This window comes from Morus notabilis, unplaced genomic scaffold, assembly GCF_000414095.1.
Source record: "Morus notabilis unplaced genomic scaffold, ASM41409v2 Scaffold1338, whole genome shotgun sequence".
Lineage (NCBI taxonomy): Eukaryota > Viridiplantae > Streptophyta > Magnoliopsida > Rosales > Moraceae > Morus > Morus notabilis.
This window is the reverse complement of record NW_010358079.1, coordinates 138,692-151,458: the sequence shown is the minus strand read 5'-3', so window position 1 is coordinate 151,458 and position 12,767 is coordinate 138,692. Positions and strand designations below refer to the sequence as shown.

The 12,767-nt window shown below is 31.0% G+C and overlaps 1 protein-coding gene and 1 non-coding gene across 2 annotated transcripts; one reads left to right on the top strand and one right to left on the bottom strand.

Annotated features, from left to right (window-relative positions):
• Nucleotides 1-8,656: 8,656 nt before the first annotated feature.
• LOC21388028 (CASP-like protein 2D1) lies at nucleotides 8,657-12,767 on the bottom strand. Its single transcript, XM_010091698.2, has 3 exons — nucleotides 12,529-12,767; nucleotides 12,314-12,425; nucleotides 8,657-9,105 (listed from the first exon to the last, which is right to left on the bottom strand). Exons 1-3 carry the CDS (start codon nucleotides 12,723-12,725, stop codon nucleotides 8,851-8,853), a joined length of 564 nt encoding a protein of 187 aa, XP_010090000.1. The 5' UTR covers nucleotides 12,726-12,767; the 3' UTR covers nucleotides 8,657-8,850.
• TRNAT-GGU lies at nucleotides 10,669-10,740 on the top strand. The gene has a single exon. It is a non-coding gene; the product is annotated as a tRNA-Thr (tRNA).

Below are 12,767 nucleotides of genomic sequence, written 5' to 3'. Positions count from 1 at the left end.
AAGGGAAAATGGGCTAGGCTGGAATGCCCCGTTCTTTTTAAAGTTTTAATCACAATTTAAATTTTTTATAACTGGTTTTTTTTTTTTTAAAAATTTCAAATTCAAAATTTTTTATTATAGCATAATTTTTCACATACGAGAATAAATCGTATAAGAAATAAAATTATTCTTAGTAAATTATGTGTAGCACTAATAGAAAATAAGATGCGCGAAGGCCGCTTGAGGTGATACGTGCATGTTCAACGTAGATCGCTAGAAGTACCAGTTCGTGCTTGGAAGGACATTCTTATACCTAATATTATGAGAGGGAGGGGTAGACCAAAAATTATGTAGACCGAAATAGTTAGGAATGACATTCTAGATCTAGACTTTCAGAAAAGTCTAATTTTAAATATAGCTGCGTAAAAAAATAAAATCTATATAAATTTAGAAAGAACACTCAAAGAGCTATGTCTAAAACTTCGATAATATTATTGGCAACTGCAAAATGCCTAACAATAATTACTACGATAACTTGTCTCGAACTAGAGAACTTGGAACAAAATTTAGGCTAGAACCTGGCCTAAACTCCCTAACTCTTGCTATTATGGCCTTGTACCAACTCCAAGGATCAGCTGTCCAACCATTAAAGGATCAGTTGTTTAATCATTAAAGCAAACTGATTAAACCAAACATCATTTCTCGCCTTCCAAATTGTCTCAAAAATCACCACTACAAGGAAAAAAAAAATGAAATTTTCCTCTTGAGTTTCTTAATCGTTACTTTGAACCTTAAAGTTCCATGGAGGTATGGGAAGAAGAAGTAGAAGTTTGATGGAGGTGTGAAAAGAAGAAGAAAGAGAAGAATAAGTTCCATGTAATTGTGCGAAGAAGAGAATGACTAAGGATCCGTTTGGTTTATGGGTTCAAACCATGATTTATAATTTTAACGTTTGAAATTCAATTTTTTTTATAAGAGAAAAACACTGTAGCAGAACTAAAAACTATAATTTAAACTATGCAGAATCCTTCAAACAAATGCACCCTAATACTTGTCTCGTTCATTTTGCTCGGTTGAGTTGAGAACTTGAGTTAAAAAGTGAATTCATATGAGAGAAAACATTATAGCAAAAATGTTGAATTTAAATTTTTATGAGAGAAAAACTGTAGTAAAAACTTGAGTTGTGAATCGAACAAGCGAAACGAATGGGGCCGGACGATGGAAAACACGATTAGAATTCTATTAGAATTAGAATTATTTAAAAGTTATTGTATTTAATGTTTATCTATTAAGATTATTTGAGTTCTATTAGAATTATTTAAGATCAATTATTATCTTCTTCTCTCTAATTATTCCTTTTAGATTCTTTTCTATCCCCTTATTCTATCTCCTCTTCCTCTATTTCTGTCTCTTACTCTTCCTTTCTATCTATCATACATCAATTGGTATTAGAGCGAAGTCGTGTTTTTTGACCAATATATCTTTTTTTTTTTGTTCAAAATAATTTAAAAAAATTTCCCCTGCTAGCCATCACCACCTCGCGCCGCTACCGTTTCCTACATGAAAAGTTGCAGCCCACCGCCAACACTGCCCACACCAGCTAACTCAGAACGTCGAAACTTTCCTCTAGGTTGGAAACATGATATTTTTCTTCATGGGAAAAACACCATCAATTTTCAAGAATATTACTATTATCCCTATAAGAATCCTCCATGTCATGAATCTCATACTCGTCATTCCAGTCACTACTATTATGATTCATATTATGTTCAATTTTATTATAACTATCAACCTGCGAGGGTTAAGGAAGATGTGCATAAAAGGGGCCATATGACACTTGCAGCATTAGAACAATCCCACCTTAAACTTGAAAGAAAAGTTAGAACCCTCAAAACTGAGATGATTGATGTCAAAACTGTGATGTCTGATATTAAAACTGAGATGACTGATGTTAAAACTCAATTAACTACCATCCAAACTCAACTAGGTCAACTTATGTCAATGGTTAGTCAGTTAGTAGGTGATTCTAAAGAGGTGAAAGGTGGAAAAAAAATCGAAGAGTTTGAGATGGAACACAACCTTGATCAAGTTACAGCTAGTGGAGAATTAAAACCACTTCTAACAAATAATATGGTTGTTGATGCTCATTCTTGTCCTGAACTTATTGAGGATGAGCCACCTCTAGAGGTTTTTATAAATGTAACCATTTTTATTTTCATACATTTCTAATATAATTACATTTTTATTTTATTTTATTAATTATTTTTTACAATAATAATTTTTATTTTTATTTTTATTATTTATTTTCTTTTATTTAATTCTTCTTTATTATTATAATATCATGAATTATATTTAATATTGGGTTTAAATCTATAGTAATATACAATATTAATTATTAAAATGCAAAAAATAAATCAAATATCATTTGCGATGACAAATGTGGTCGCAAAAAATATAAGTCATGTAAGCTAATTCTGCATCTTTTGCGACGACTTAATTTGTAAAATGTCATCTTAACGATGTAACCGACAAAATAATTGCAGCGACTCATTTGCGGCGATTGTCGTCGCGCCTATAATTACGACGACTGCTAATTGTCGCAAAAATTATTTTTGCGACGAATCAATTGTGGTGACAGGTTTGCGATGACAAGTGGTCGCTAAAAATTCATTTACGACGACTTTGTATTTTTGGCAACAACTTTTTGTCGTCGCTAATAGCCCTTTTTTTTGTAGTGTCTTCCACAATCCATTAAATCCAATCTCTCAAAATGTGTTGTTGAAAATGGATCTAATGCATCTTTACTTGAATTTCCTTCTCAATTGATTATGAAATTGATTTTTAATGAGTTGGAATTGCTTCCTTACCATGGTGATCAAAAAGCACGAGTGTTCTAGATGGATTATCTACAGCAAAGGCGTATCTATAATCATATCTCAAGGATCTTTCTACAGCAACGATCAAGTTCCCAAGGCTATTTTCATAATGACGTGTTGCAGTTGAAGAATTTTCTACGTTTCAGATTGTTACTTCATGATTTTTTTGAGTTTTTGAGTTTTAACTCGCCGGAGTCGAGTTCTCCAACCAAGAAAAAATGATGAGGAACACGATTAGAATTCTATTAGAATTAGAGTTATTTTATTTAATATTTATCTATTAGGATTATTTGAGTTCTATTATGATTATTTAAGATTAAATAGTATTAGGAATTTGATGACTATTAAGACTTATATGCCTATAATAGGCCTTTTTATGTTAATTATTTTCAGACAGACTTAATTAATGATATTGAATACTCATAATCTCTCTATTATTATCTTCTTCTTTCTAAATTTTTTTCTGTCCCCTTCTTTTATCTCCTCTTCCTCTTGCTCTTCCTTTCAATCTATCCTACATCATCGGACCATCTATCTAAAAATATAAAGAAGAATAAGTTCAATGGAGCTGCGAAATTAGTGCGACGTGATTTTGAGACAAAAGTAGAGCACTTGTATAATTTCAAGTGAGGAAAAAGTTAGAAAAATTTAGTATGAGATGTAAAACTACCTGAATATCCTTAAAACGTATCATGTGTTGTCCACATGACTTATTCCATCTGGAAGATAACAAAAGAATTATTTTCATAAATACCTTCTGAATTATGTACCCTATTTTAAAATACACTTTGATTTTTTTAAATGGTTCAAAATATCTCATAATGTATAGAAAACATATCAAACTACCCTCTCTATTAACTTCCGTGTATAATTCTAACAGATTGATGAGGTGGCATATTATTAAAGATAAAAAAATATATTTTTCAACATATATACTTATTATTAAAAAATATTAATAAAAAATTAAGGTTCATTTAATTTCAACCATTAATCTAAAGATATGTAATATGAGCCATCAATTTAAAGTTATTTGTAAAAACCCTAAAATAGGGGTGGCAATTCGTGTCACGTGTCGTATTCGTATCGTGTTTTGATTGTTTCTTTTTAAATTTATAGTCAACCCAAACACGACCCGTGACACGGAATTTTTTAAAAACCGCAACACGAACACGACACGACCACTTTACGAGTTGACACGACACGACCTGAAAATGACCCGTGACACGAAATTGACCCATGAATCCCAAATTGACACGAAAATTTTATACTTTTATTTAGATTTTTACATATTAGAAATAACTTAAAATTCATAACACACTAAATTTCAATAACATCCATTGAAATTAAGCAAATAATAGTATAAGATTTTGAGTATAACTATCATGATATCACAAGTTTATAATAAAATTTAAAATATGAAATGAAAAATATATGTATTTTTTAATTTTTTACGAGTTTCGTGTTGTGTTCGGGTTAAGCGGGTCCAACCCGAAATTGACTTGTGTTTTTCGTGTCAATTTTAAATCGACTCAATTCTGACCCGAACATCTTTTTTCTCAACCTTAACTCGTAAAATTCGTGTCATTTTCGAGTCGTGTCGTGACCCATATTGCGGCCCTACCCTAGAGTTAAGCAGTCACCCCATCACTCATTCTAACCCACCACCGGTACCATCGCAATCGCACCTCCTCCGCTCGCCGACGACCGTGCGAGCGCCGGATGCCATCGCAAGCATCGGAGACCAACCCCTCATCGTCTCCACCATCTCAAGCATCGCGAGCCTCCCTCGAGCCTTGGCTGTCACAACAACACTTCCCCGATCGGTGCCCAAATGCCCAATCGAACGTCCTAATTAAATGCAGTGATTCCTCCTTACACACGCAACCACTAGCAGTTGTGTCTTTACCGGCGAGCTCTATCGCAAATCCCATCGCGAGACTATTCTCGCGACCACTGGGAGATGGCTTGATTGGGGTTTGCGAGAGGGGAAGTGACCAGAGCTTTACTGTGCTTCACTCTCCGGTGTGGCGAGCTCACAGTGGTGCAACGTGGTCGCGGATGTGGGGGTGGTGGGGGGCAGCGGCAAACCCATAGATATGAATAGGGTTCTGCAAGTTAGAGCCAAGAAGGAAGACGACCACTTTTTTGGGTTTTAAATCTTTTTTTCTTTTGTTTTTGTTTTTTTTTTGAAAAATTTTGGTTGTGTTTAGAATTGATCTGTTTTTATTTTTCACGTTTTTTAAAAAAGAAAAAATAAAAACATTTTTAATACGGCGTTTGACATAATAAAGATAAAAAATGAAAATGAAAACGATTTTTTTGGTTTAGTGTAAAATGAGAGAGAAATGAAAAATGACTTTTAGTCATTTTTTATTTTTTATTTTCGTTTTCTCCTCTCTCAAGTAGAGAGAGAGAGAAAGAGAGACATTAATTGGTTTTTTTACACTGAAAATAATCTCTTGATAAAACTACCAAATGCATTTTTAAAAATGATTTCGTTATGAGATTGAAAACGTTTTCATTTTCATTTTCATACAAAAAAAATCATTTTAGAACAAGTTCCAACTGCTCTTTAGGTTTTAATTTATCTTATACTATTTTAATATTAAATTTTAATTAGAATTGAATACATTTAATTAAGCTTTTCATGATATGCCATGTCAACAAACTGTTAAAATTATACATGAAAGTTAACGGAGGAAGTAATTTGATATGTTTTCTATATACCATGGGACGTTTTGAAAGATTTTAAAAAATCAGAGAGCATTTTAAAAAAGGGTACATAATTTAAAGAGTATTTATGAACATAAATCATAATCCTAACAAAAAATATCACTTTTGAGACACTTTAAATATTCAAGGAGGCGTATATAAAAATAAACATTTATGTTCAGGGAACGCATTGTTACTGTGCTAAAAATTTGAGGAGAATTTTATAAAATTTATCTATTTACTTTCTTGATATGCAAATGAGATAACGTGATATAAAGAATGCACTATAATACGTGATAGAACGTGATAATGTTATGGATTATAACATAATTTTAAAAAGAGTTCATTTAACCCTTTAAAATATGAAATGTGTTTCATAACACCCCATGAAATAATGTTATTTCATAAATGCTTCTTGAAATAATAATTTTATGTCAGTTTTCCCTCTGATTCTTTTAGAATGTATCAAGAGGTAAGTGACACAAAAATAATAATTCAAAGGGCAAGTCACTATAAAACTAATAGTTTAGGGGCATTTATAGAAGCATAAATAACGGAACGTCGACATTTTATTAGTTTTATTGATATAAGAGACATTTTGAATTAAGGTACATAATTTATGGGTCAAAATGAACTAATTTTCAATTTTTGAAAGAGGGAGACATTGAAAAAATGTCTAAAGTTCTGGAGTATTTATGAAATTAATCCTAATGTCAAACAAATGATAGCTAGACTTCTAAAAAGATGTTATTAGTAAAGGAGAACTACTTTGTTTAAATTTGACTCCCGAATACAACAATTCTCCTTCCCCAAACTTGTCATCAGTTACAATTTTGATACTCTACCATTGAAACGTCTACTTTTTAACGGTATTAATTACATGTACATCAAGTAATTAGCTGATAAATGGCATTTGAATGGCCGATCATACACAAGTAAAACCAATCAAAAATTACCGTCTTAAGGAAGGAAGTACCAAAATTATAACTTATGATAACCTCATAGACAAATTTTTTACCGTATTGAGTTATAGAGACAAAGTGAGATCTAGGGCCCAATTTGATATTCACCCTTAGTTTTAAAATCTTTTATTCACGATTAAAAAAAAGATTAGAACAAATAATTGCATTTTAAGAGCATCTTTTACACAATTGTAAATTAGGGTGTCGTGTTAAATTTAGTATTTGAGTAGGGAAATTACTCTCCAATACAAACCATTATAGTTTTTACATTAAATTACTTTTGGGAGTTTTTCTGGTAGCTCTTGCCCAAAAAAAAAAAAAAAAAAAGCTACAAATATGTCATTATTTTCAGTCGTTAGATATGTATTAGAGACTGTCTATTCTACATACTTTTTCAATTTAATGTGATTTTAACCAGAACTAACGATTAAAAATTGATCCTACCGGTAAAAAAAACCCTATCAGTGAGACACCCATTATTTTAAGGATAAAAACGTTAACACTATCTTACTTGTGCCATCAATTTTAGATTTACCATTTATGCCTTGATATTTTAGTAAGATATCTTTTATATTGGCATGTTATTTTTCATATTCTACTAGAGTATTTTTTTAATGGCTTAAATAATAGGATTATTAAAAACAATAGTTATTTTTGTAATTTTCTCTTATTTTAAAGTGAAATTTACTTTTACAACTTTCAAAATTAACGATCATGACAAAAGTATACTTTAATATTTAAAATAGTATAATGCATTTAAGCACAAATAAAAATAACATGTTAACACTTTCTAATACCAAATATGTCATTAACAATAGTATATGCAATAGAGATGGTCTAACTACCTCATAATCCCTTTTTTTTTTTCAATAATATAACACGAGATTGAACCCGTAACCTCCCTTAAATTCCATCCTTCGAAACTCTTCTATACCACTAAACTAAACAGTGTTCGGTCATGTGCCCTCATAATAGTTTAATTTCCTTCTGAACTATTCTATACCACTGAACCAAGCAGTCTTAGGTCCTGTGCCCTCATAATCGTCTATTAAACGAAACATTTTCTGAAAATGAAATTGAAATAAATTGCGAGCACTCTAGAGAAGGGGCCAAGTAGGTGAAAAAGGAAAAGGACAACAGAGAGTAGTCTTTCGGTGTGGTAGGTGAGGTTCCATTGATATCCACAAGAAAAAAGTGGGGTGGGTAAGATGGGTTAATTAAGGGGTTGTTTTCCTAAAACTTTTGGCTGTGTTTAAAGTTGTTTTTATTTTTATTTTTTACGTTTTTTAGAACAAAATAAAAATAAGAGAGAAACGGTATTTGACACAATTAAAGATAAAAAATAAAAATAAAAATAATTTTTTAATTTAGTGTAAAATGAGAGAAAAATAAAAAATAACTTTTAGTCATTTTTTATTTTTTATTTCTGTTTTCTCCTCTCTCGAGCAGAGAGAAAGAGATAGAGACATTAATGAGTTTTTTTATACTAAAAATAATCTCTTGATAAAACTACCAAACAGATTTTCAAAAATAATTTATGTCTGAGATTGAAAACGTTTTCATTTCTATTTTCATACAAAAAATAAAATCATTTTGAAACGAGTTCTAAACGCACCATTTGTTTTGACCTTTGTCCATGTCTTGATCTTATGAAAAAGGAGATTTCACAGCAAGAAGAATCACCTCTCCAAAAAAAAAAAAAAATTTGTGTTAATTCATTAGTCATTCTCCCGAGGGGTTAGATTGAGTGGACGTTTGGTTAATAAATTCATAATCATGATTCAGAATCATTCTCAATTTATGTGTATTTTTTGTAAGTAAAAATACTACAGCGAACTACGAATTATGATTCGAACCATGATATGAATCCACCAACCAAAGGCATTTTGAGATCCTCCTCCGACTCTCACTAAGGGAAAGATTTAAGATTCAAGTCTCAGACTTTCCCAATCTCAAAGGATGACCAATATTAATAATAAAAAAAAAAGTTCATTAGTCATTGAGGTTTTCACTTAAATGCATATTTTGTCTGTAGATGGGACTCAAGGGCCATTCCAAGATTAAGAAAAAATGCAACAAAAACGTTGTATACTCAAGAAATTAACTACTGCCTTTGTGATCTTTTATCTTTACATAAATGCACTTCAGCAACATAAACTTGATTACTATATCATGACACCAAAAAAAAAAAAGTTGAAAAATAACAGAGTTATAAATTTTAAGAGGGAAAATTACAATGATGCCCCTAACATACTTCATCACATCACAAATGCTGTTATATAGAACCTTTTACAAACAAAATCCATTTTTGAAGCCATTTCTTATTCCTCAACGTCCTTATTAGGAACAGAAGGAGGTTCAAACATGCTAAAAACCCTATAAGCTGAGATCACTGCTAAAACAAAGAAACAGCAAAGAGCCGAGGCATGGAGAGCCAAGGCCACTTTCATTCGAGAGCAGAATTTTCCATAAGAATTGCAAGCTTCACTCCATGAGATTCCCTTATCACCATTATAAGACAAGTACAATATCTCCATTACTGCAGCCCCTGATGTGACCATTAAGTAAGCTGCAATCTACACACATGAAATTCATAATGGATAAATTATTGAGAGAAAGAGAGAAATAGGTCAAGACTTGAGATGAATTAAAATTAATAGGTCAATAGTTTACATAAGTTAATAAATAGACCAAATTATTATTTTCATCCATAACTTGTCTAGTTATGAATCATAACTTGACAAATTATTCACGGTTTTTATCCATAACTTGTCTGGTTATAAACCATAACTTGACAAGTTTGTCCATAACTTATCTGGTTATGAACCATAACTTGACAAGTTATGGCCTATTAATTTTTATAACTAAAAATTGGCCTATATACTTTCTTAAGGTTTTCATATTGGCCTATTTTATACTATTTTCCTAAATTATTTAGGATTTACAAAAGAAATTTTTTTTAAAGTGCTTCTAATGTTATGCACCATCACTAATAAAATGTGAGCTCTTCTTGTAGACCTCTAAGACTCGCCTTTTATTTGTGGATAATGCTTAACACAACTGATATGAATATAGATCATTAGCAAGATCAAAACTTGTTGGAAAAAAGAAAAATAAATAGAGTAATAGCGATAGGGATAAAGATATATCAATATCAGAGATTTTGACTGGGATCGAGCATTTCTGGAGAACAACAAATGGCTTATATCATTTCATGGTGGATCGGCGAATTATTGGGCCGAGCTGGATTTGAACCAGCGTAGACATATTGCCAACGAATTTACAGTCCGCCCCCATTAACCGCTCGGGCATCGACCCGGGAAGAATCAATCCAGGCTTAGTGATAATCCACGATCAACTTCCTTTCGTAGTACCCTACCCCCAGGGGAAGTCGAATCCCCGCTGCCTCCTTGAAAGAGAGATGTCCTGAACCGCCAGACGATGGGGGCATACTTGCCCAACCGTCATCATAGTATGAATAGTTTTTTGAAATTGTCAATATAATGGAATCGTATGACTCAACGCGAAGGATCTTTCTGTCTTTCACGATTATAGAGAATTCTTTGATTATTTATATTCCTGAATCGTTCATTCTAATCGACATTTTATAATTCCATAAATAAATCTATTTTCTTTTTTTCTTTAAATTTAGAATTTAAATAATATTATTAATAATTTCAATAATTATTAATAATGTTAATATTATTTTATTTAATAAATCTTTTTTTTTTTTTCTTTTTTTTCTAAGAATTTGGTTTGGGGGGCAAGCTGAATCGCTTTATTAATGATTCGATGAAATAGTTTGGATCTAGGTTGAATTGGTAGGTACCTGTATCAATCAAATGAATTTCGTTATGATGGCAATTAGAATCTGTCTTGAAACAATTCCTTGCATTGATTGATATTTATGAAATCAAATATCACTAAACCCCCTTTTTTTTTACTTATACTTACAATTTTTTACTTATACTTACAAGTATATCCTATACTCATTATGTAAATCAAATTTATCGTTCCTGAATGAACCACTATACGTTTAAGATATATTATAACGTATACGATGTATTTATATACATATAATATGTATATAGACTAAACACATAGTGATTAGTGGCTTATTCAGGAATTGAATCAAATATGCCCTTTTAACTCAGTGGTAGAGTAACGCCATGGTAAGGCGTAAGTCATCGGTTCAAATCCGATAAGGGGCTTTGTTTTTTTCATAAAACTAGCACGGTAGTATTCATATTTGAAGGGAGAATAGAGATTTTATTAATATTTTTCTTTTTTTTAATAAATAAGTAAGAAACCATATTAATTCATTATACTATTAATTATACTATTTATTATAGTATAGTAATTATAGTTATAAGGTTGAACATTTGCTATTATGTTTATAATAATCATATATTATATTTTAATATTATAATGAATAGTATTAAGTTTATACTGAAAAATAATAAGTTGTCTACTTAAATTTTATGGTTCGAATCTTTAGTATTCTATTATTTATTACCTGTGTCTACTATTTAGGCAGAATACCGTCACCCATTCTTACTAAGAAACTGAAAGAAACGGAAGAAAGGGGGGAAAGTGAGGAAGAAAGAGATGTAGAAAAAACTTCAGAAACGAAGGGGACTAAACAGGAACAAGAGGGATCCACCGAAGAAGATCCTTCTCCTTCCCTTTTTTCGGAAGAAAAGGAGGATCCGGAAAAAATCGATTTTAAAGAGACACGATATAAAAATAAACCCGTTTATGAAACTTATTATCTGGATGTGGATCGGAATCAAGAAAATTCGAAGTTAGAAATATTTAAAGAAAAAAAAGAACTCCTCTGGAGTAAATTAATAAAAAGATTAATACATAAGATATATACACTAAAAGATAGGAAGACGCTAAAAGTTTTTCAGTTGGGGCTAATAACTAAAACAAAATTTAATGGGGCAATAAGATTAATTTTTAAATTTTTAATGGGCCTACGTGTATATTAATAAGATAGAGCACATAAATAAAAAACTCGGGAGGGGCTTATTATTATTTTAATTAAAAGTGCGTATAAGCTACACCATTTTTGGTTTTCACAGGTATGTTTGGTAGTGATTCCTAGAGCTCAAAATCAATTCTCTAGTCATTCACAACTCAAATTTGTATTTGACAAAAATCATAAAAAATTATTCTTAAAATTTTTTTGAAGAATTTACAGTTGAAATTAGAAACAATTTAAAGATAACTTTGACTTTTAAATCATGCCGTAAATACCTTAAAGTACAATTAATGAAACTTTCATAATACTCCTAGAATCAATACTTAAATAATTATAATTTACTAAATACTAAATTATTTTTTGTAACATCTATTTTTTTTTTAGTACAGCTAACAATAATTTTTTAAAATCTACCCATAATTCTACCAAGGTGCTTACTAAACTATCAAGTTCCAATTCTATTGTTTCTAAATAAAGGAATGGGAATAACAATAAATGTGGTTACAAAAATAAAGCTTGAATTGAAATAATGTTGTTAAAATTTTTAGCTAATAAGTTAAACGGCATAAACTGACTGAAAAATAAGCAGAGCAAAAAAAAAAAAGACGGAAAAATAAGTTTATTTTTCAGGATAAAAAATAGGCAATAAAAATTTCCCATGAAACCTAATTCTAGAGCAAGAAAAGGGATTGATTATTGATGAGTTATCATCAAACTCTACCACAATCAGATCAATTTTGGCAGAACCCAAAAAATGATAAATAAGCAAAAAAAAATGAAAAGAGAAAATGAAAAACCTGGTCAGAGACAAAGAAAAACCAAGCTCTGGAAGCTAAGCATCTGATCCATGAGGAAATGGCAGCAACACAAGCATAGAAAGCAGAAATGAAGCTGATATAAACCATGTACCTGTAGAACACAACCCAAACCATTTTACTCCAAAACGACAAACTCCACAAGAGCAAGGATGAAAAAACGACACTGAAAAATGTATACAGGAAGGATTTCTCACTTGAGACCCATGAGATTGCTGAACTCCAGCTTCCCATAGTCGCTGTTATTCTGATTGTTTTTAATAGTTAGCCAAATAGTTGCAACGCTTAGAGGGATTACAGAGATTCTAAGAGAGCAATCTATGAGCTTAAGAAGAGGAATTTTGTTGGTTGATGAGTTAAGAGATTCATCATCGTGTTCTGGGTTTCTTCTCATTTTTGGAACCAAAAATAACACAGACCCAACTTTCAAAGCAGT

What these genes read in the sequence shown, in the direction of transcription:
- LOC21388028 (XM_010091698.2), bottom strand. Translation starts at nt 12,725, where the DNA reads ATGAGAAGAAACCCAGAACACGATGATGAATCTCTTAACTCATCAACC. An exon ending in AGCAATCTCATGGGTCTCAA is followed by an intron (nt 12,426 to 12,528) that starts GTGAGAAATCCT and finishes TGTGTTCTACAG; the next exon opens with GTACATGGTTTATATCAGCT. An exon ending in TTTTCTTTGTCTCTGACCAG is followed by an intron (nt 9,106 to 12,313) that starts GTTTTTCATTTT and finishes TCATGTGTGTAG; the next exon opens with ATTGCAGCTTACTTAATGGT.